The sequence below is a fragment of the Mesoplodon mirus genome (genome assembly GCF_964341445.2).
Source record: "Mesoplodon mirus genome assembly, chromosome: 4".
In the NCBI taxonomy this organism is placed as follows: Eukaryota; Metazoa; Chordata; class Mammalia; order Artiodactyla; family Ziphiidae; genus Mesoplodon; species Mesoplodon mirus.
The window spans coordinates 34,185,530-34,209,993 of NC_138979.1; the positions used below are offsets into that span (position 1 = coordinate 34,185,530).

The window sequence follows — 24,464 nt, forward strand, 5'->3', positions numbered from 1 at the left end:
GCAGTTCGGACACCTGAGTCCCAGTCCCATCTCCCACACTGACGCCCTGACCACGAGCTGGTTCCTTCTACACTCCCCCTCGGTTTCCTCTTCAGTTGAAGTTAGGAGCTGGGCAAGACCTGCTCCACAGAACCAGGGGTGTGGGGGGCTCTGAGCAGTGCCCCAGAGCTCCTGCTGCAGGGCTGGGATTTAGTCTTCCCTCTTGAATCGGAACAACTGTGCATTGATCAGTATTATGTATTGTTCTTATATTGCTGAGAAATGTTTGAGACTCACTGACCCAGATGTTCCATCAGATTCCAGCTACTGTGAAGTTCTATCAGGTGCCAGCTACTGTGAGGGAACAGGAGAGATCCTCCAAAACAGCGGTCCCCAACCATTTTGGCACCAGGGACCGGTTCCGTGCAAGACAATTTTTCCACGGCCCTGGCGGGGAGGGGGAGGTTCAGGCTGTAATGTGAGCGCTGGGGAGCGATGGGGAGCGGCAGATGGGGCTTCGCTTGCTCGCCCGCCGCTCATGTCCTGCTGCGCGGCCCGGGGGTTAGGGACCCCTGCACCAAGATACATCCAGATCAGGGGCTGAAGAGCCAGACCAACTCAAGCATTAGAGTTGGTCAGTGGTAGAATCGTAGCCTTTAATATTGAGGCTTCCCAGGAGCTTGCTCTTTCTGGCTGAGAGTCTGTTCTTCTTCTGGAACTGCAAGGCTCACCATTAGAATTTACTGCTGTGAGACCCCCTCCACCTTTTAGCAGTAAAGATCTGTCAGTCAGAGGAAGGAATAATCCCTATCACCCAAACCACAGTTGCATGCAAAATATGAAGTGTCATTGCAAAAAAATAGCTACACGTACCAAAATGAGTTCAAAAGAAAAAGGAAGGCCAGCTGCTAGCTAAGTGGGCACCATTTGTAGTGATTAGGTGCTAAGGTAGGATAGGCAGGGTCTGACAACATCTGTGAAGGAGGCCAAGGTGAGTGTGTGTGTGAAAGGACACACAGATGTCCTGTCCCAAGCCACCTAGACGGCTTGGTGGCCATCTAGGTGCAGATTTGTCCAAAGCATCAGTTATACTCTGCGGTGAGGTGTTGAGGTTCTGAACACAGACTTTGGAGTCAGACACACCATGACCTGTGATTTCAAATCCCAGATCTCGGCCTTTCATAACCACGTGACCATAGACAAGTTATTCCCCCTCCTTAAGCCGCAATTTCCTCATCTGTGTAGTGGAGGGATGCTGGTATCTATTTGTGCATTTGTTGCACCCAATAATAGAAAGAACATTAGCACCGTCTTGGAATAGAGCAATTATGCTAAGGATGTTAGCTCTTATTAATGTCATGATTCATACTGTGTGTGGATCCTCCCTGTGAAAGCCTTTCGGAGCTGAGAGAATACACAGAGGGTCTCGGTGAGCCCATGGAAGCCGACGACTCTGAGCACTGCGCTCCTCAGTCTGGTCAATCAGTTATCTCCCTGCTGAGCTCCGAGGAATTAAAGAAGCTCATAGAGGAGGTGAAGGTTCTGGATGAAGCAACATTAAAGGTAGGTTTCTTTTATAAGCACTTACAGAGACGAAGGCCTTGCTATGAGCAGTCTGGTCACCTCAGGTGGGCCGGGGTGGGGAAGCAGCGCACGCTGCCCTGGGCTCCTTGAGGTCGAGAAGGGAGTTCCCAGGGGCTGACACCAGACTCGGGTTGTATCCTGCCCGGGGCCGAGGGGCGGTGTATCACTGGACCACCGTACGACCTTCTGGTGTAGGGAGCTTTGTAGCTCATGAAGTGCTTTCAATCATAGACTTATTGTATCTTTTTGACCCTTTAATAAATGAGGAAGGCGAGGTTCAAGGTCGCAGAGCCTCGGTTTTCTATCTCCACGTTCCATGCTCTTTCCACGTCCCACGGGCTGCCTGCCCAGTGTGCGTCTCCAGGAGATGCTGCGTGGGCGTGAGCCATCCATTGCAAGTTCTGATCTCTTGCCTGAAGACTTGCCCTGCACACCGAGAGGTGACTGATCCCAGGGCTCGTAAGGGTTCCCACACTTCAGTCAAGTCATTCTGAAAGTCCCACTTCCCCTGTGCCTTCTGAGCACGACCCAAAGGTGCGTGGAGAGGAAGTGGTCAGGCAGAGCTGAGGCCCATTCAGCTCAGATGAGCACGGGCTCATGGGCCTTGCATCCGCCTGGGCTGCCCTAGTCCACGCAGGCTTTTTGTGCTGGAATCATCCAGACTGGGATGAGAGGATAAGGAGGCACCATAGCTGGTGTTCCCTAGATCCAGGGTATGGGTGAGTCTGACAAGATGCCCTGGGCCGGGATTCATCCTCTGGGGCTCTCACTCATCACCTGTGCACTGGGACCATCATCCCCAGGGCCTAATTCCAATGAAATAACAGAGGCAAAATTGTTGTGTAAAATACAAAGAGAGGTCCTGCCTGGGGTGTTCCTGGGACAGTATTTGCTTTCCAATTTGACAAAGGACTCTTATAGGGCAAGTAAGCTGACACTTGGGTCAAAGTTGGGAGATTTGGGCCAGTGCTGGCGTAGAGGCGGGACAGTGAGGTCCATTCATCCCTTCATCCTTCCTGGGTCTTGGGCACTCCAGATCAAATGATCATCGAGCCAGCTGCGCAGCAGATGCTCTGGTGGTACCACAGCAAGCGAATTCTTTGACATAAGCTTATTCCCTTGCGCTAAGGCACAACTGGCGGCCCGAGAGCCTGCAGGTATATTTTATGTGGTCTGCATGGTGCTTTTAAAAAAAGTATTATATTCTAAATATTATCAAACCTGAATCAAACCCTGGATTTCTGGCTGCTCTCTTTTTATAAAAGGAATGAATGATCTTGTGGCACCGGGTCTGCATTCCCATGTAGCCGTGGGTCCTCTTAAGCAGATGTGCTCTCAGTTCTCTGCAGTTCCTGTCGCCCACATCTGCCCATTTTGCTCTTTTAAGGGATCTGCCTGGGTCCTGTATGCATTTGAGTTTGAGACCCCTCCACCATCGAGACCGGAATGAGGGTCTCTGACTTTAGACACTGCAGAGCGATTGTTCTGGCTCCAGCTGAGCCCAGGTGCAGGCCGGGAAGTACTGTGTGTGCCTGGCTGGGCTTGTGTGTGTGTGTGTGTGCATGCGTGCGTGTGTGTTCTAGGGCAAGGAGTCAGCTGGGCTCCTAAATGCAGCTGCTGTGCCACATGGAGCAGCCGACTTCTGCAAAACAGCGCTGCCCACAGCTGTGCTGACCCAGAGTCCTACAGGCTGACCTCATCTTGTCCCACGCCAAAGTGGCAGAGCTGTGTTATCTCACACGCTGGGATTCCCAGCTGACTTAGTAGCGCCCAGCCCTATTTCCATACAAATGTGGATGTGGATTGCGTGAATAGGAGAGGAAAAGAACTCTATTGGTTGCCTTATGCACATTTTTTTTTTCTTCTGAGCTTCCTATGACTCCAGGAAATATAGTCTTCTCTTTACAAATGATGAAATGGGTCTGACGTACCTGGGAGCGTGGCCAAGCTGGGGTTTGAGAATGAATCAGCCTGATGTTGGAACACTTGTTAAACTGTTCATGCTGTTGCAATAAAATGTTTTTTAAATATATATACTTCCTTCTGCAGCAATTAGACAACATCCATGTTACCATCTTGCACAAGGAGGAAGGGACTGGCCTTGGGTTCACCTTGGCAGGAGGAGCAGATCTAGAAAACAAGGTGATCACGGTGAGTGGCCCAGCCATGGAGGCGCGTCAGAGCCAGAGGTGATGGCCCTGGGAGGGGGGAGCACTTACTAGGAGAGATCAGAGGAATGCATGACCCCAGGCCCCTGGGTGTGAGGTTGGGGCAGGAGCTTAAGATCCTTTTCAAGAAGCTTTACAGCCAGGATTGAAGACCTGGCTGTGATATGTAGCACAGCACACCTAGATGGAAAGAGGCCTCACCTGGACAGAAAGAGCCCTTGGGAAGGCAGGTCCTGTACAGGAGGCTGTTTTCCTGGGTTTGCCCACTGGGAGATTGGGGGTGTTAACACGCACGATTGCGAAGCAGATCTGATGGTTGGTTGAGGGCAATGGGGCCCAGCTGGAAAGATCAGGAACAGCACAGCGCAACCCAGGATGCACATGAGGCTTCAGATCTCACGGTCGAGCCCCCTGTTCTCTCAGGACCCACTAGAGCCCGGGGTAAGATTGGGGAGGGCCGTGGTCCTGGATCATCTGCATCTTTCCCTGTGGACCCTGTTTTCTTGGTCCACACAGTCTGATCAGCATTGGCTGCTGCCCTCTGCCCACTATTTAGGCTACCTGCACCTGACCCAGATGGTTTCTGGTCATCCATCTTCATGGACCCAGCTGTGACATGGCTGCTCCATCTCTCCAAAGCTGAGTGCACTGGTGTCACCCCCATGGCTGTGTTGTCTCAGTATATCCTTCACGTGGACTCATCTGAACTCCCTTGCTCAGCTGAAAACAAACGCTCCAGCTCACAGGAGCAGCCAGCGTTAAACACACCACACCCCCTGGCAGTGGTAACTTGGCCCATTCCTATTGGTCACTTCGGAGTCAGTTGTGTGTGAGCACCAACTTCCTTCTTTGTAAGCAAGCTCTCTATCACACAAAAGCACGTAAAACCAATGAGGACTTTTTCTGACACTAAGCACGTAGCAGAGCATCATAAAGACGTTCCTGATGGTGCAGTTTGCTTTCTATTTGAAGAGAAGAAAAGAGAGCTTGCCTGTGGGAAGAGTACTTTGGATCTATGGGTCTTTCCTTGAGTTGGGACCTCTCTGCATCCCATTTGCTCGCCATCCCTGAGACACTGCCTCAAAAACCAGGAGCGATACACACCAGCTGATCATAGGCACCAGACTTCCCCTTTCTCCTTCCGTGTTTGAGCACTTCCCTTCCTTTCCAGCTTCATTAAAAGAGAACTAACATTGAGCACCGTCCATGACCAAGAGCAAGCTGGGCTCTCATTGGCACGTTCAAGTCACCTTCCCCATACCTCAGGACGGGGGATTGGTGGCATGTATGCTTCATTTATAGAGGACAGACTGAGATGCAGAGCAGAGATTCTGCTTCCTACTTGGGTCTTATAACCAAGGGATTTTGACCACATCTGACCCCATAACAGACTTTTTCTAACACTGAAACAGTTTAGAGAAACAAAGAACCTTGTTCAGATGATAACAGCAAAACAACACGTAGCTGAGTTTAGTGATTGCCCATCCATGCTGTCATTCAATCCTCTTAATTAAGCAATTAGAATTTACATCATTAAAAAGACTGAGGCAAAGACATGAGATTTTTTTAATCCCACATATTTTTCAGAAAGGGAATGGGGGTGGGCGATGGTCCCTTTTAACTGGAGTTAAAGGATCAGAATTTCTAGGGTAGGAGTTTTAAAAATGTCTAGACTGCCTAGGATAGGAATTCTGCATTCTGCAGAAGATGGGGCCTGAGAATTTCTCTATGGAAAAAAGGATGCTTTGCTGAAACTTTTGGGGGTCACTGTATTATACGGCCTGTTCTTAGAGAATTATCATGCCAAATAGCACTGTAGAGTCTCTAGGATTTTTTTTAAGCTGTAGGCATTTTCAGAGCTTGTGTTTTATCCAACGTTCTTAATTTTCTTAGACTGCAGAAACTTTTCTTACACAATACCTATTAATATGGCACAGAATGAGTGCTTGAAGAAAACCACTCTGGGAAATGCTGATGTAGAGCACATAAGGCAAAAGATTTTAACTGAATGTTAACTAAGATTGTAGTGATATAGTCCTGGACATTGTGTTGGGAAGGATTCTGAGGGCCAATCTGACCATTTTTGCTAATGATCTCTGGTCTGGGTGGAGGAGGGAATGCTGGCTAGCAGCCCTAATCTAGGACACCTTTCGTCTTATCTTTTTGGCCTAAGGATCTGCTGGGTTTGACTAATGACTAATCCGATATGGTGATTCCTGGCTCCTGACTTCCTTTGGTTTGCTCAGGTTCACAGGGTGTTCCCCAACGGGTTGGCCTCCCAGGAAGGGACTATTCAGAAGGGCAACGAGGTTCTCTCCATCAACGGCAAGTCTCTCAAAGGGGCCACACACAATGATGCTCTGGCCATCCTTCGCCAAGCTCGGGACCCCAGGCAAGCCGTGATTGTCACAAGGAAGCCAACTGTGGAGACCCCGCCCGACCTCAACTCTTCCACAGATTCTGCAGCCTCAGCCTCTGTGGCCCGTGACGTTTCCATAGATTCCTGTAAGTTCTCCCCACATGGTGGAAGCCCCATGGGCCACATCACCTTTGGACAGGTGAGGCCCATGCCAGCAGGGCTGCGCAGTCATTTGTGGCCCCCAGAACACGTGGCCTGCCTTGTATGCCGCCCAGCACGCATGCCTGGGTTTATCCGTACACATGCACAAGTTTGCCGGGCGCATCAGCCAGGCTCACTTGAGAGCATCCCTAACAGTCCCCTGTGTTTTCTCAGCAGCAGCAGCAGAGGCCACAGTCTGCACAGTGACCCTGGAGAAGACCTCTGCAGGCCTGGGCTTCAGTCTGGAAGGAGGGAAGGGCTCTCTGCAAGGGGACAAGCCTCTGACTGTTAACAGGATCTTCAAAGGTGCGGTGTGTGTCTGCCTCTCAGCCTTCGCTCCAGTTGCAGGTGTCCGGCCAGGCCCCCCAAAGGCTTCTGAGCACCTTCTAGGCCATGTCAGTTTCCCACAACCCCAGGCCCTTTTGGGAGGCAGGCAAGCCTGTTAAGGACTCCACTTTGCTTTTTCTCCCTGTTAAGGCTCAGACATCCCCTTAACCCCCCTGTTTTACTGGGTCCTTGTACGTGACCCAGCCCTGGGCTTGGTTCAGCTTGGCAGGGCCAGGGCTAGGGTGCGGCAAGTGAGGCACTGCCCTGGGTGCAAAATTGAAGGCGGCACCAAAATATTCAGTAATCAAGATACATACTGTTTCAGTGCAATATTTTTAAAACTCGAAATTAATTCAAAAAGTCCACAATGAACAAAATATCAAGTTGTAAAACAAAGACAGAGTCTGACTTTCCAGGTGCACAACTCAGCCTTACTCACCTCACCCTAATCCTGGACCTGTCAGCTCCTACCTTTATTCAGAATTTTGAGATTTTGTTCATCATGGACTGGGGAGCACGCCAGCCTCTAGTGGGGGCTCACTTGGGTTTTCCTGTGAAAATCATGAATGGCCTGCAGCTGTCACAGGCAATCACCCTGATTCTTCACTGCCTCTCATGCTGGACCCCCCTGAGTCACAGAGCAGGGAGCTGTGGACAGGGGGTCACGTGGCCTGTGCTCTGGTCTAGCTCTCCTTCTAACTTGCTGAGTGACTGTTGCCTTCTGGGCCTGAGGCTCCTTACCTATAAGAAGAGGTGTGGGTGTGTGTCTGAGGGCTCTTAGTACTGGGACCAGAGGCCCTCCCAGTTCTCCCCGTCCCCCAGGCGCCCCCACTGCAGACTGGTTTTGTTAGCGGGAAATCTGTTACAGCTGTTGAAACCCAGGGGGTGGACCAAGGCTCACGTGGAGCTTCCCCAGAAATCCACGTTGACTCCAGTTCTGCAAAAGATATTTTTAACTTTGAAGGTCAACTTGGAATGAGCGTAGGGCTCAAAGTCGAGAGACCTGGATTCCAGTGTTAGTTCTGCCCCTAATGGCAGCATGACCCTGGGCAAGTCCCTTCACCATCTTGGCCCCATTTGCTTACATGGGGATGTAAGGGACCAAGGGAGGTGGATTCTACAGCTGCACCACTCAGCAGCTTTGGAGCTTGTGTGAGCTACTTGAGTCCTTGGTTTCCTCCCACGTGAAAAGGGAATACTAACAGAGCATACATACCTCATCGGACTATTGCCATAAATGCCAAGTGTTAACACAATGCCTGTTACATATAATTGCCCAATATATTTTAGCTAATTTTTTTTTTTGAGAAATGTCTGCTTAGATACTTGGCCCATTTTATTTAGTTATTTATTTATTTCTTGGCCGCGCCGCACAGCATGCAGGATGTTAGTTCCCCGACCAGGGATCAAACCCACGCCCCCCACCCCCGCAATGGAATCGCGGAGTCCTAACCACTGGACTGCCAGGGAAGTCCCTAGCTATTTTTTTTATTATGATCATCATGACTATTATCTTTTACTCTTATTAAATATTTGCAGATATCCTTGTGTCAAACAGATGGGAAATTTTCTTTCAACATCGGCAGTAAAAGAGCACTCTTTCCCTACGTAACTCTGAAAGAGTGGGAACCGTATGTGACTATGTCCTCTTTACGTGGACCCAGGGGTCTTCTCCAGGCCATTCAGAACCAAAAGCACTGTGAAGATTGTTTCGTGAACATCCCACCAGCTCCATTCCCTCACCACCCAATGCGCGGCCACCTCATTAGGAGCAGAGACACCACATGTGCGGGGGAGGCTTAGAGGAGGACCTGGTTCCCCGGGGAGGTCTCCCCAGCCAGGCTCTGGCTTGGAGCTGCTCGAAATCCCCCTTCTCTGGGGACAGCATGGTCCCCACCTCTCCCAAGGGCCACAGAGAGCTGGAGCCTGGTGTGCCAGCCTTGAAGTCACCGTTTTATGAGACGTCTCATTTCAGAACGACCACCGAGTTCTGGAGGGATGGGTGCCAGTTGCCTTCTGAGCTGTCCCAGCTCCTCAGAGACCAAGGGTAGGAAGTAACTGCTTGTTCCACTGTCACTTGTGGGACCCATTCTCTTCTCTCTCATCCCAGGGGCGGCCTCAGAACAAAGTGAGACGGTCCAGCCAGGAGATGAAATCTTACACTTGGCCAGCACTGCTATGCAGGGCCTCACACGGTTTGAAGCCTGGAACATCATCAAGGCGCTGCCTGATGGACCTGTCACTATCGTCCTCAGGAGGAAGAGCCTCCAGTCCAAGGGGACCACAGCTGCTGGAGACCCCTAGGCCCAGCGCCAGAGCTGACACCAGAGCCAACTGCGTGCGGCTCTCCACAACCGCTAATTCTCAGGGTCACTGCTAACCCCACCCCGATGGGGGAAAGCACAGGCGTGCTTCCTGGTGGCTGCTTGCCCACGTCTGGACGGACCTTCTGGAACATCACCCAAAAAGCGGGTTGTCCCAGAAAGTTAGGGCAGAGTCACACTGGGGTGGCTGATACAAACTACAGACTACGTCTAGAGAGAGCTTACTGATTAATATTGTGGTGCTGTAAATAAAACGGATATATGACAATTGGATATGAAATCCATGTTTTGCTTTGCAGATTTTCTAAGGACTATCACTGTGTCCTGATCCACCCCAAACAGCACCCTTTGTTTTTCCCAGGACTCTGCAATGGTGGCAGATTTGGAGGAGACAGCACGTCCTGGTCCATGTGACATCAGCTGGCCCAACTCAAAGGCCGGAGGCTGGAACCACCCGAAGGGTCACTCACTCACTCACACATCGGGCCGCTGATGTTGGCTGCTGGCTGGGAACTCAGCTGGACCTGATGTTGGCTGCTGGCCGCGCATTGGGTGGTGAGGGAATGGAGCTGGTGGGATGTTCACGAAACAATCTTCACAGTGCTTTTGGTTCTGAATGGCCTGGAGAAGACCCCTGGGTCCACGTAAAGAGGACATAGTCACATACGGCTCCCACTCTTTCAGAGTTACATAGGGAAAGAGTGCTCTTTTACTGCCGATGTTGAAAGAAAATTTCCCATCTGTTTGACACAAGGATATCTGCAAATATTTAATAAAAGTAAAAGATAATGGTCATGATGATCATAATAAAAAAAATAGCTAGGGACTCCCCCGGCTATTTATACACGGCAGGAAGCCTCTCCTTGTGGCCTGGGCGTCCTCACAACGTGGTAGCTGGGTGTCCCCTGGAGAGTGTGAGAGCCACATCGGAGCTGCATCCTTTTTAAGACCTTGCCTCTGACATCAAATAACATCACTTCTCCTATGCTCTGTCAGTCAGAGCTGGCACAAACCTGCCCCGGTTTAAGGGGAAGGGAAAGATTGCTGGGGCTGTTTTTGGAAGATACACTCTAGCACACAACACATTTGCAAAACTGGATTTGGTTGGGTTGGAGAAGTGCTCCTAGCCAAGGTGGTACCCGCTGGCAGAGCAAGTAAACAAACAATGGAAACTCCACGTGTGCTCAGCTGTGCCAACAGGATGGACTAGCGTGAGGCTGAGAGAGTACAACACAATGGCTGCCCTTTGACTCCCACGAGCCAAGCACCGTGTTGGGTTAAGTGGACACTGTCCTTAGTAATCACAGCAGTGTCTACAGAGTGTGGTATTGTCCCACTGTATAGATGAGGGTACTGAGACCCAGAGGTAAGAGGCAACTTGTCCAGCTGGTGAATGACATGGAGAGTGAGTCCTTTCTTCTGTGGTCTGGGAGAGACTAACAGGCCAAAGCTCAGGACAAGGAAATGCATTAGCAACACCCAGCACCCCCTGATGAGGCCCAGACAGTGCGTCAGTCCTGCTCCTGGCCCTGCTCCCGTGAATAAGGGTGTGAGGGAGGACCTGGCAAAGACCACAGACATGACACAAAAAGTCCTTACTCCCAGGCCAGTATCAGAAGGGCCATCTTAATGTCATCCAATAGCTTCTCCAGGGTCCACAGGGGGCTAAGAATCTGCTTCCTGGCAGTGAACTCTTAGAAAACTCTCCCGGGGAATCATAATCTTCATGCAAGTCCCTTTAGTGACTTCACCACAGTGGGTGCCAGCTCAGTGCCCTATTCTTCCTGAGAAATTATGTGCTCAGGGTCATCTGTGTCAAGCTCTAGAGGAGACAAGAACTTGGAGATAACCATTTGTGTCAGCTCCTTAGATTTAAGAGAAATGCTGAATTTGAACATGGTCTGACAATGAAAGGTATGACCCCATTCAACACCCATCCTACCGGATCTTACTGTGTGCCTGTCCAGGGCTGGGCAGCCAGGCCACGGGATTCAGCGGGCACACCCCTCACCCCCACAATCTCACGTCTGTACACAGTGATGTTTCCTATAATCGGGTTATTGTTTTGAGTCTTATCAAGCAGCCAGGTGATGAAGGTGGACCAGCCAGGTGATGAATGTGGACCAGCCTGGGGAAGGAGAAAGAGTCTTTCCATCAGGACTCAGAGGTGGTGACATGGATGAGCACAGTGCCAGCCATGGGCCTGGGACACAGAGAATGCCTCCTTGGGCATTCTTGGGAGCTCAGATGAATCAAGTGAGTGGGGCTGTATGAGGATTCACATGCAGCCAGCATGCGCCAAGGCCCTCCCACGAACCCCTTCTGTCTCTGAAGACCCCCTTCTGTCTCTGAAGACCCCCTTCTCCCCCAGCTCAAATAGAACCACTGAGGACGCTGCCACTGCCAGCTTTCCAGTTTCAAATCAAGAATCAGCAAGAAAGGGACTTCCCTGGTGGTGCAGTGGTTTAAGAATCCTCCTGCCAATGCAGGGGACACGGGTTTGAGCCCTGGTCCGGGAAGATCCCACATGCCTCGGAGCAACTAAGCCCACGTGCCACAACTACTGAAGCCCGCACCCTGCAACTACTGAAGCCTGTGTGCCTAGAGCCCGTGCTCCACAACAAGAGAAGCCACCGCAACGAGAAGCCAGCGCACCGCAACGCTCGCCGCAATTAGAGAAAGCCTGGGTGCAGCAACGAAGACCCGACACAGCCAAAAAATAAATAAATAAATTTATTTTAAAAAAAGAAAAAGAATCAGCAAGAAGGTCTTAAAACGAAAGCTCATCCATTTGAGCGTCATGCTGCTGCAGTTTACAGATGAGGTTTAGTGTGCCTTGGCCACCTTCCTCAGAGTTGACAACAGGCAGAGAAAACAGTGCCTTTGCAAACAATGATTCCAGTCATCCCCAACACCGCAAACACACAAACAACAATCCCGGATCTACTTTAACTCTCCAGGGAAATGAGTCCATCCAAGAGTCTCTCCCAGGCAGCCCTCGTTCCTGGCTTTGTACAGCATCTCACTGATTCACCATCATCATCTCATTTGCATGGACTGTTAAGCAGGCTACCCCAGGACTGGTATTCATGCCCCCAGATTTTCTTTAAAGAGAGGAAGCCAAAGCACAGGAGTGTTAAGTGACTGTCCGAGGGCATCATTTCTAGCTGGCAGGGATGAGACCACTTGCATGTTTTCTGACTGTTGGTCCAGTGCTCAATCCAGTTTAACCCACTGCCAGCAGATGCACGTAGCAGCAGTGCGGGTGCAGTCCATGCAGTGGGCCCAGTGAGACGTGTTCTTGGGAGGCTGACCTCCCCTCCTGGCCAGAGGGGGCAGCACAGGTGGCTCCATCTTGGTAAGACCACCACCTTCCTGGGTCTCCTGGGCTGGCGTGCCCAGAATTGGCTGGGTTTGGGAGATGAAACTGTGATGAGTTGATACAGAACAACGTCTGGCACAGGGTTAAGGACCCATTAAGTACTTGGCGAATGAATGAATGAAATCTAAGTACATACAAGAGTCCTGTGAAGATGTCTTGATGAGAAGAGGGAGTTAGCTGGATGATCTTCATGGCATGATTGTGGGATCTGCAGCTGCATTAGAGTCCAGAAAGTAGGCTTTCTAACCCCCTGACACTGAGCTTTCACGTTTTAAAGCTTGCTCAGACCTCGGCACATTCAGAAGACAGGCACCCCAGGACTCAAAGGTGGGGAAGCAAGATACTCTGATACAAGGGGAATGTTTTCCATCTGGAGGCGCAAAGGCTGAGGACTCTGGAAGTTTTCTGCACAGGGTGCTAGTAACCTGAGAAACTGCAGTACGAGTGCACTCTGGTCAAACACACGTGGGGCCTCCCTCACCAGCAAGTTGGTGGGCCCATGGAGGAGCTTGTGGGGAATGTTGGAGAATTCCACACAGGACTGTGTGGCCCTGACAGGAGAGAAGGAAAGGGAGTCGTGTGGCTGCTGAAGCCCCTTCCAGGTGGCAAGGCTGTGCTCCCTGGTTCCGATGATGCACCGGGCTGGGCATAGCCTTTTCCGGGTCGTTTCATCTTGCAGCAGGGCCTGGGGGGGATTTTAGCCAGCACTGCTGGGGGTGGGGCATCTGCTCTTCTGTCCTTCCCGCTGACAGCAGTACAGGCTCACCAGGTCCTGGAGGCCAGAGGACTCCTGTTCCATCTTCTATAACAGACACAAGAACCGGCAAATGCCCAGGGGAGAAGAGGCTCTCCTCCAAGTTCCCCTTGTAGGTGCCCTGAGCCCAGAATCAATTCCAGAGCGCTGCCTGGGCAGATTCAAAGGGCCTGGTTTCCCTGGGGCGCCTGAAAGTTAACTCATGCCGGGGAAAAAGAAAGAAAAATGATTTGAATAGAAGAGACAACAAAAGGAGTATTGAAAGTGTTTTTTCCTGAATGCTTATCTCATTTTTTAAGCATCATTTTGCCAAGCTGACGTCTTTTAAGGGGGAAAGTCTGGCACGGTATCAGAAACATACATCCGGATATCTGTGGCACAGGACTGAGAGCTTGAATGCTACCAAGGGGCTGAGCCAGGTTTTCGGGATTGATGGTGATTCTTCTCAACAAACGGGGAGACGTGGTCTCTGAGAGTGATCGGCACAGAAAGGCTTTGGACCCGCGAGCGCCGCACGGTGCCCGGGCAGAGTCCCTGTCCGGTGGCCGGGGGACTTGGGGGGCACCCTGCTGGAGGAGGGGTGCTTGGGAAACAGCAGCCCCGCCCAAGTGGAAGGAGGCGCAGGAGGGGCCGGGGCCGCCTCTGGCTGATGTCCCTGGAGATGAACTGGTCACCGGTGGGTCCCAAAGGTAGAGCGGTTCCAAAGGAGCCCGTGTTCTCCCAGGCTCTCCAGCTGCGTCCCAACAATGGCAGCTCCGCAGGAGTCATGGCAGTTCTCGGCCCACCAGCCAGGACGTCAGCCATAGAATTTCTTCACTGCTTTCTGGAGGTTGGCGTAAAACCCGGCCATGCTGCGGGGAAAGAAGGAGTCCACCACGCCCTGCGGAAGGTAACCGCTGAGGTCGGTCTGGAAGAACGTGACCAGGCTGGTCTTGTCGGGCTCCCTGTGAAAGCAAGGCCAGGGCTGTTATGTGTCTGGAGCAGAGAAGCCCGCCCAGGGGAATGGTCCAGACCCAGGGTTTTCACTGGGTTCACTGCCCAGGGCGTCCCTCTGGACCTGCTTCTTTTCAGGATGGAAGCAGGTCCTCTCGTGGATGCTTCCATGGCCCCGCCAGGCCACTGAGCGAGGACCACCCCCCAGTTCCAGCCCAGGAAGGTCATTCGTTCCCTGTGCCCGATTCACTCGGCAAAGGCTTTCAGAGAACTCACTCCTGTACCGGGTCCTGGGAGGAACAGACACAATGCTGCCCTCTGTCCATGTAGGGCAGCGGTTCTCCAAATGGTCTGGCAGCTCCTGGGGGCTCCTGACACCCTTTCAAGGGGTCTGCAAGGTCAGAGCTATTTTCATCACAGCACGAAGATGTGCTTTGCCTTTTTCACTCCCATTCTCTCAGCGTATACTTCACTCTCACAAATTTTCTCTTGGCCAGGACCATGAAGGCATGGGCTTCGTGGAGACCACTGCGTATTTTATTTGAATGGAGCTGTCAACAGCTTCCGGAGGAGGTTTCCAGAGGCTACATGAGGTGTGATATCACAACAGACTGAATGCAGAAGCAGATATGAGCTTCTGTTAAACCTGACATTGAAGAGATTTCCCAAAATGTCAAACAGGGCCACTCTTCACTATTTTTCCTCTTTTGAAAAATATGGTTACTGTTCACAAAAATATTTATGTGAACATATAATACATGTATTATCATTATTTTAAAATAAATGTTTTTTAAATATCCCAGTTTTAATTTCAAATGTAGTAAATACTGATGGATATAATCCACATGAACAAAAGCCCTCTGATGCCCTGAATAATATTTAAGAGTGTAATGGAGCCTCAGACCAAAAATGTGAGAAGGGTTGACTTAGAGACCTGACACATAACTTGCGCACATGTGAAGGGGCTTCGGCTGGGGGTGGCAGAAGCCCCGAGGGAGGCCACAACATGGAACATGGCACAGACCTGTGCTGAAGTCGAGAGGCAGGGTCCGGTCACCAACCTAGCAACTCAGCGGACCTCCCTGGGCTGCAGACGTAGTGGCCTCATGCTCAGGGGCACAAGGGCAGTGAAGCCCACCAGCGAGAGTCAGATTCAGTGAGGGGCACGCACGGGAGGAGGTGGGACCCAACTTGGTAGGGACAAGGGGTCTTCAGTGTCACAAACTTCCCGATTGCCAGGACAACAAAGGCACGGGCTTTGCAGAGACCATTTGGCGTTTCATTTGAATGGAATTGTCAGCAGCCTCAGAATCTCATCAGGAACCCCACGGAGCACTGCACCTGCCCATCAAATGTTTCCTGACATCCTGGAGGTCAATGGCTGAGAAGTGGAGACCCTTTAGAACCTTGCCCTCCCTCCCAGATGCACAGACAGGGCCGGGGACCAGCAGATGAATGACAGTGCAGGACGGTGCTGGCTGGGCAGGCGTCTCTCCTCTGCTCATGCCTTCTCTGCACAGAGCCTGAACTCGGGGCGGGGGTGGGGGGGGCACAGACTGCCTTCCATCCCAAAGCCTCAGCATCATCGGACTCTATTCCAACCCCCAGCCCCTCCACCTTTGCTGGGACCGTCTGTCTTCTCTCTGATCCTCCTCTCCGGGCTCACTCAAGCCCTCATACCTCTCAGTGCTGTCCTCTTTGGCCTGAACAGGTGAGGGGGAAAGTCTGCCCAGTGACCATGCTTTCCTCCGGGTGAGGACGGGGCTTGGTAGGAGGTAAACATGCAACAGGCCGGGTGGAAGAGGCAAACTCGGTACCTTACAGAGTGGTCACGGTGAAGAGTGCTTCTCGCTTGGACATCATTAACAGAGAGGGCAAAGGGGGGCTCAGAGAGATGTTGGAATCACCTGGTCTCCCCATGGAGAAGGCTGGCCTAGATAACGGCGTCCACCACTGGTCCTTGTTGTTAAGGATCCGTGAGATAACACGTGCAGAGCGCTCAGCAGACTCGCTGGGCACAGAGCAGGGCTGCATTCACGATGTGATTACGCTGCCCCTGCTACAAACACCAGCACCCCCCCCCCCCCCCCCGCCTGGAGAACAACCAGAACCCGACAGCTCTGCCCTGTCCGCTGCAGCCACTCAACTCAGGCACCACCATCCCTCACCTGTAATTAGCCCCCTTGCTCTGGCTTACCACCCCGCCCACCCCAGAGGCATCGCAGCACTGGACACCCAGCTCAGAGCACATACTGCTCCAGACTCCCCACCAGCTCCCCATCCGACTCCGATGGCAGCGCCCATGACGCCAAGGTGTGGGCACTGCTGCCTCGGTGACCGGATCTCCTTGCCTTTCCCCCTGCTCACTGCCATCTGGCACAACGGCCTCCATGCCGTTCCCTCAATGCCCCTTGCCTGCCCCCACCTCAGGGACTTTGGACCTGCTTATCCCTCTGCCAAGAACCCACTCCCCCCAGCCCCCTTCCATCCCCAAGGCTCCCTGTGCTGTGCTTTGGTCAAACGTCCTATCAGGGGGGCCTTTGGTGACCCCCCAGATGTCTAGCTCCCCCATCCCTCCCTGGCACCTTTATCTGGTTTCAGTTTTCTCCAAATCATTTAAAATCTGATCATTACAAGCACGTACATCTGATATAATTATGGTGCTTGTGTTTTGTCTGTCTACCCTGCTCCCACTAGAATCTGAGTTCCAAGAAGGCTTATCTGTTTTGAGGGGTCAATATCTAGATTAAGAGCACAGATTTTGGAGTCAGATGCTATAGCTTGACCAGCTCCTGGCTGTGTGATTTTGAGTAAGTTAGATAACCTCTCTGTGCCCAGAGTCCTCAGATAAAAACTGAAGGTAATAACAGTACCTTAGAATTGTTATAAGAATAAAAATGAATTAAATTATAAAATATAAAGAATAGAAGAGTGCCTGACACACAGGAGGGATGTGTAAACACGTGCTGCTGTTCCTGTCACGATTAGTGTCATTTCTTGAATCCACAGCACCTAGAACAGGCCTATATTCATAGAGTGATGGGAACCATCATTGTCCCAGGTTTCAGATCCACATAAAATGCTTTCAAGCGAGCTGAGTCAAAACCTCCACACTAGGGACTTCCCTGGGGTGGTGGTCTAGTGGTTAAGACCCCACGCTTCCACTGCAGCGGCCAAAAAATAAAACAAGCTATATATATATATGTATGTATATGGAACATATTGGGAAGAAATATTTGTAACATATATAATAAAAATGTTTTTAAAATGTCTTAAGAAAAAAACCTCCACACTAGCTGGGTTTTGTGGGATCTTTCTGGCTCTAAGTGACCCAGCTACAAAGTCTGTGCAATCAACTCTTGCTGTCTGGAATGAGGCATAGTGATACTCATCAAACTGTGTGTTCTCCCCAAGGAAGATATCCATAGAATTCAGCCCCTAAGGGGAAAGTGCTCTGACTCTTATTCTGAAAATTCCTGTGTGTGTGTGTGTGTGTGTTGTGTGTGTGTGTGCGCGCATGGTGAGGGGAGCTGTGTTGGCTTGCAGCTATGCTATTATTTTCAAACTCATAAAGTTTTGCTACGTTTAACAGAAGTCTGCCACAAGACGTCTGAAAAGCCAGCTTAGCCAGAAGTGTTACGTGGCGGTGTGGGATGTGGGTTTTCGGTACAATGCTATGGCACCAAAACCCTTCTCCTGGGATTGCACGGTGACGGCATCGATGTTTCCCCTGCTGGCGTCTGTTTGTGGGTTGCAGGGTGACAGGGACAGAGCCTCAGGTACAGTCTCTTTCTTTGTCAACTTGAGTGGTTCCCAGGATAAACCAGTGACCTTTGGGTTATTATTACATGGAAAGCTCCTGGTAAAAACCTGGTCCTGGTGGTCCAGTGGTTATGTCTCCGCGCTTCCACTGCGAGGGGCGTGGGTTCGATCCCTGGTCAGGGAACTAAGATCCCGCACGCTGCTCGGTGAGGCCAAAACCAAAAAACCAAGAACCCAAAAAGAACCTGGCCATGACCTGCGAGAAAATGGGGACAGAACCCTTTCTGAGCTCAGTTCTGGGGCTGACTCACGGTGTGCTCTGAGAATCGCCCTTTAGCCCCGAGCATCTCCACCCTATTCCTCGGTGAGGGGTGAAGAGCCCCGTGTGGGATTCGGGGTGAGGACAGCTAAGCTCTTGGCTGCTCCAGGCTGGTGGAGAGCACTAAGAACATGGAGGAGAAGCCTGGGTGCCCGGGGCCCGCATGGCCAGCCTGCGACCTGCACAGACCACCTAACTTCCCCGAGCCTCAGTTTCCTCATTTGCTAAATGGCACTGTGACATCTGCTCAGCTTGCCTGGGGCCGGAGGGAGGGTTCCCCACGTCAGAAATAATGACACTTCCCCATAATTCTTTCCCACGTGCCTAGAACTTTGGCGTGTTACGTCACCAATGTGTATGTATAGGGTTCTGTAACATCAAGGCCTACAGAGTGGCGAGGCATTTTTATTACTGCAAATCATCATTAATGCTGCCTTTGAGTAGAATGCCCTCAGTGAAGCCCCAGTTAGGTCTGGGCACATCATTCAATCCAAGAGGTTATCCTTACCCTGGCAGAGGTCCACAGAAGCAACCACAGGGATGGTTAAATCCTCTCACATAACCTGGCTTTGGGGGACATAACAGATGCTCCACACTGGTAGCTGGAAGACAGAGAAAGACGGTCAGTGAGCTACAACTTCGGGCAGTTGGGCCACTGCCGCTGAAGGGCCTTACCGGGCACTCACGGTGGGTACAGACCAGTCACCTGGAGCCCAGGCGTCAGAGGACGACCCTGCCACTTGGCCCTGAGCTCTTCCTACTGCAACCCCCCTGTCCCTCACACTCATACACACGTTCACACATACTCGTGCGCACACACACACGCACACACTCATGTCCACAGCTTCCCCAAGCCTGCTGGAATATTAGAGAAAAGAACATTTCAGACTATGAGGCTTGGGGGCAGGAGAATGAAGGGACCGCTCTCAAATCGCAGCCGAGAGAGGTGTGGATGGACACACAATCTACCCCCGTGTGGAAGATTCAGAAGAGTGGCAGGTGCTGTGGCTTTCAGCGGGAGGCACCATCAAAAGTGCAGAGGCAGGAACTCTGTTCCTCGTGGGAAGGAGGAGAGTGGACAGCCCCACAGCCCTCTCGGGAAGGTGCTCCGTGGGTGCAGGGAATCACCGCACCCTGGGGTTCCCTGGAGCCAAACCGTACCCCGCATGTCTAGCGTACAAACTATGCGCCTCAGCAGGGATGAAAACGGGGTGCTGACGAAATCTGCGATTTATAACTAAAATTACTAGTGTGTGGACTCTCCCACCTCAGACCTCCCTGGCACAGAATCTCCCCAAACCTGACAAGGGGAGGCTGGCACAGAAAAAGGGACCCAGGCTGTGAGTGCTCCAGGGATTTCCAGCTGGTCGGCTTTCCTTGAAGAGCTGGGCGGGTGTGGAGGAGACAGAACCCAGCATCCCACGAAGGCTTTGCAGCAGCCCTGCCATCACTCACCATTGGAACTGATGGTCCCGTCCTCATACGTCTTGACCAGCACCAGGTCCACAAAGTCTCTGGGAGAGATGAGCTTCATGACGGCCGAGGGGGTGGTGGTTCTGCTGACGCACTGTGTCTGTCAGAGCAAAGGGGGATCCAGCTGCGTCTGATGGCCGCGCATGTGCTCCCCGCCCCAACTCGACTCGGAGCTCACCACCCTGTCCCAATACCCCAGGGTCTGGAAAATGGGACTGACAGCAGGGTGGCGCTGTGACCTGGAGGGTCTAGAATGAACTTTCCTGGATGTGCCAAGGGTCATGGCAACACACCCAGCTCGTAGAATCCAGGGTTGTGACACGGGCTGCCCATGGCTGATCAGGACGACTCTGAGCTTATGTCTCAAAAGATCATGAGAGTTGCCATTAATTGAGCAAGTAGTAAGAGCCTGGCTGGACAAAGCTCTCAGTCGTCCTTTGCAACTGAGAAATAGGTTTCATGAACCCATTTAACAGGTGAGGAAACTGAGGCTTGGAGAGGTGAAGGAATTCACCACAAAGCTCAGGGTGGAGATGAGGCTTGAATAGGGCCAGGAGTAGGGTGAGGCAAGAAAGGCCATTCCTTCCTAAGGCCAACCTGGTACTTGCCTAACCCTGAGAGCAGTGCCTCCTTAAATGTGTGTCCTGGGCAGCTTTCTGGTTTCTCCCAGCCCCAGCCCTGGGAGGGAGCACCCCTTGAACTGCACTCCATCTCAGAATATCCCACCAAGTCCATTCTCCCACTTTACAAGCCAAGGGCCCTTCAAACCCACCCCATGCTTTATCCCATGATTCCCCTCCTCCAGCAGGACCCCAGTCCTTTCAAGGTCACAAGGTACAGGTCAGGCCCGAGGATGGGACAGTCCTGGGGAGACCTCTGGGGAGCAGGCGAGAAGGTCTCTTGCCTCTTTGGCTATTAAGACTAGGGGCACCGTGTGTTGCTGAGAAAACTCTGACCCTGGGTATAAGTCTTCCAGGTGGGCGTGCAATCCCTGGGGGCACTTGAGAACTTTCCAGCGGGCTCTGGGAGCACTGGGAATCAGTTTCCAGATGGCTCATCCTCCATGTGTCCTTCCTAGAATGACCTGCCTGAGAACAGCCTGCACCTTCATGCAGGTTTCCCTTTCCCACTTGAAAAAGGTGCCACATACCCTACCCATCTGGAATCTTCCAATCATACACTGTCCTAGGGTGTAAAATCCCCCAGGTGGCCAAAGGGACACTGAGGGATGCTGATTTCAATATTTAACCAAGGCACTGCACACTGGAGTTAGAATTTCCATGTTTTCCCCTCTCTTAAAGCATGTATTCTTTTTAAAGGCCAAAGCTTGTTGCTAGAAACAAGGTTATTTTGCCTTTTCTGAATTCTAGTAGTTTGTAGTAGGAATGGCAGAAGTGATGAGATTTAAAAAAAAAAAAAAAACTATACAGCTTCCACTCCTGATTATTGCTACAAAATCCATCAATCCTGAAAGACAGTGTCTGGAGAACAAGATGAAGAGGACATATTGGTAAGAAATGCTGAAAGCAGCAGCACGTGTTATAACTGCCACAAACTTGTGGCATGGCTCTGTATCTCATCCATCCATCCATCCATCTACTATCTATCAATCTTAGAATTAGAATATTTGAGATTTGTCAAAATCATGCTGTCATTCTGTTATTACATTTCCATTATGTTTCAAAGGGCATTAACCCATGTTTCCTCAACTTCAAGCATTTGTGTATAATTATTTGTATACTATCTTCACAATTTTTTCCTATCTCTGGTAGCACCTATCCTGTTATTCACTTAATATTTTTACCTAAATGTGCTCACTTTTTAAAACTTAAACTTATTTTAATAAGGAAGCTATTTAACTACTGGAAATGAAAAAAAGGTACCACTTGGCATAAATAAAAGACAACTGTAAATATATATATATACACACACAAGGGATTTTTGGGTTCTAATTCTGAGCCTGAGGCCAGCTGTCTGTTTGTTATAATGGAGATTCGCAAGTGTTAAACAGGTGTCAAAGGCACATTAGCACCTATCCCAGACTTTTCCCTTCAAGTTATCAGAGAGATTGAAGAAGATTTGAAATGGGGTGACCTCGCTATGTGTGATTCAATTTCAGCTTTGACTGTTAAAGACCTAATACACTGTATCACCTAGTGCCCCAACATTATGTGCCCCACCCTTCAGGAAACACTGACATAATTTGTGATAATGAACTGAAATGTGAATTCTTGGTCAAGGTTAAGAACACTTGGGTCCTACGGATTGACCAGTAAAGAACTATGGCTTGAGGTTTCACAGCACCATCTACAGAAACACCCAAGAGGGTACCATGTCCACAGATGTCAAAATCAAGGCACCATTCAAATCAAAAAAAGCTGGCAACATTTCCCCAGGGCAACTTTTTCATTTGTTTTGGCTATGTTTTGTTTTGTTTTTTTCTCCTTAACTTCTATAATCAAAAGGAGGTGGATACTTAATACTACAGAGGATCCCAGGGCAGGACAAACTAGATCTTTGCTGTCCAATATGGTAGCCACTAGTTCCATGTGGCTATTTAAATTTACATCGAGTCATGAAAATTAAATAAAATTAACAATTTATTTCTTCAAACTAGACACCTTTCAAATGCTCTGTGGCCACATGGGGCTAGTGGCTACCGTATTGAACAGCACCGTTGTAGAATATTTCCATCATAGCAGAAAGTTCTCCGGGGCAGCACCAGAGTAGATACCACACATTTTACCAGTGGAGCAACTGTCATCCAGCATCTGCCACCTGGCACTGCGTTACAGCTGGCAGAGAATCCTGACTCTTTGGCCAGGACTCAATTCATTACCATGGTCCCAGTAACGGGCAATATTTCAAACTAGAGCTGATGTGTCCAATCCAGGAACTGCTTCAGCATCCTCAGAGCTCATGTTCACTCTGCACTCCTGCTTTCACCATCCACTGCTATGTTCTCTCAGCTCTGTTTAGGGCAGCTCTACCTCTCTGGGTCTCATTGTTACCTACCTGTACCTGGGCCGAGGCTGGGTTTGAGTGTCAAACAGTGGGCAACCTGTGTGCTGGGCATCAGGGGCTCACGGTGTACTCCTCTCGCCTAAAGGTGTCACTGGCCCCCCGAAGAGGGAACAGAGTCAGGTTACTGTCTAGTGATAACAGTGTTTAGAAAGACTTACATCAGTGATGCTTTCGATAATTTCAAAACTGTTCACATTCTCATCCCACTTATCTCGTAGGGTCCCAGCAAGTGGCTTCACACAGTCCCACACCTGCTCTGGTGTCCCATTCACAATGCCTTCTCCTCGGTACCTGGAGCACAAAGAGGAATGTGACCCCAAGGCATCAAACTTGTTTATCCTGGGATTATATATAAGGACTAGAAGTCACGTCTGTCACTGTTCTTTAAGACAGCCTTGCAGAGAAGGGGCTGACATTTACCAGCCCACCTCCCCTCAGGCCTGCAGAAATGGACGGACGTCAAGCTTTCATAAGAATATAGTTTGAGGAAATGATGTAGTTAAACACGGAAACTTTTCTGGAAGATAACTGGCAAGTTGATTCCAGGTGCTAGGGTTGACTGGAGTCTCTTAGGAAGCAAACCCACAGAAACAGCAGAAAAGGTGTGGCACCTTTGATAAGCTTTGAACAAGGGGTGCACTTACAGGTTCCCTGGAAACTCCACAGACGGCCTCCAGGAAACTGAAACTCCGTTCTGTCAAAAGGCACAGAAATGCAAAATTTTAGAGCTAGAAGGGCCCTTGGGAGATCACCAGGCCCAATCCCCTGTTTTATGGAAGAAAAGTCGAGAGCCCCAAGAGGTGCAAATCTCCAAGGTACCCAACTGACATGTAGCAGAGTGGGGACTGGTCCAGGACAAAGCTGCCCCCAGGAGGATGTGATGGACAAAGGGATCTTATATGGCTGACTTGAAGAGCGCTGGGGAGTTTTCAAACCACCTTAAAAACCACCATGCATCTTGTTTCCTCGGGCAATTTAGGTCTGTTTGTTAAAAATCCTAAGTGTCCAGTGAGCAGCACCATCCCTCTGCCACCCTCCTGGGAAGGCAGAGAGGGGCTCCTGCTCTGAGGAAAGGAGTAAAGGCTTTGGAGCCTGGTGCTTCCGGTTCCATCCTAACCATTTACCAGCCAGGTGACCTTGGCCAAGTCTTTCAAAGAAAGGAACGGATACTTATCTCCCGGGGGCGGTCATTGTGTGCAAAACAGGCCCGATATTTTTTTAAGGAAACAACGCCCAGTGCAATCTCCTCCTCAGTCTAGCTCTGGAGGATGGAACGCAGAAAATCTCCAGGAGAGAGCAGCCTGGGGGCTTCTGGAACCCCGGCCCCAGGGAGCAAAGGCCTCTCGACCCCTTCCTGCCCAGCTCCTCACTCACGCCTTCCCGGCAAATCTTCCATCCTGACTCGTCTCGCCGGTACTGGAGCATCTTCGTCACCACCGCCTCGCTTATCTGCGCGGCCAACGCCGGATCCATTGCGCCGAGAGCTGCGCGAGGTTGCTGTGGAGCAGGTGCGGTGTACGCTGGCGGCCGGGCACTTAGGTATGGGAGGCCGGAAAGCCCGGGCCAGCAGAGGAGCCCAGAGTCCCGCCCCCAGCCCCGCCCCCGCTCTGGGATTGGCCTAGACCATCAGACAGACCCTGCCCCTCTCTGAGATTGGCAGGGCCGGAGATCACCGGCCGGTCACTGCAGGACGCCCTCTGCCCTGACGCGTCCAAGGCGCGCCCCGCACGGTCCTGCAGGACCTGCTTTTCGCCTGTCCCAGCTCAGGGAGGGGCTCTGGGACTCCGGAACTTGAGACGGCCAGTGGTGGAGAGCCAAGTGGGCCGGGCCAGGTCGTGGGCAACGTCGTAGACTTGTGTAAGGAGCGTGGACTTC

At 51.1% G+C, this 24,464-nt stretch overlaps 2 protein-coding genes across 3 annotated transcripts in view; one reads left to right on the forward strand and one right to left on the reverse strand.

Annotated features, from left to right (window-relative positions):
* The window catches only part of IL16 (interleukin 16), a 107,883-nt gene extending 98,687 nt beyond the window's left edge, over positions 1 to 9,196 (forward strand). Inside the window, exons 15-19 of one of the 2 annotated variants that reach the window (XM_082618481.1) lie at positions 1,374 to 1,542; positions 3,613 to 3,714; positions 5,978 to 6,236; positions 6,466 to 6,597; positions 8,729 to 9,196. In XM_082618481.1, coding sequence (XP_082474607.1) covers positions 1,374 to 1,542; positions 3,613 to 3,714; positions 5,978 to 6,236; positions 6,466 to 6,597; positions 8,729 to 8,922 — 856 coding nt within the window. In that variant the 3' untranslated portion in view covers positions 8,923 to 9,196. The remainder of the gene's footprint in view (positions 1 to 1,373; positions 1,543 to 3,612; positions 3,715 to 5,977; positions 6,237 to 6,465; positions 6,598 to 8,728) is intronic. The other variant, XM_082618480.1, reaches the window with a different exon arrangement.
* A 3,879-nt stretch (positions 9,197 to 13,075) lies between these two features.
* STARD5 (StAR related lipid transfer domain containing 5) lies at positions 13,076 to 24,083 on the reverse strand. The gene is made up of 6 exons (XM_082618173.1): positions 23,964 to 24,083; positions 23,234 to 23,283; positions 22,748 to 22,880; positions 19,548 to 19,665; positions 18,601 to 18,694; positions 13,076 to 14,022 (listed from the first exon to the last, which is right to left on the reverse strand). The coding sequence occupies exons 1-6, from the start codon at positions 24,060 to 24,062 to the stop codon at positions 13,875 to 13,877; spliced, it is 642 nt and encodes a 213-aa protein (XP_082474299.1). The 5' UTR covers positions 24,063 to 24,083; the 3' UTR covers positions 13,076 to 13,874.
* Positions 24,084 to 24,464: the final 381 nt, after the last annotated feature.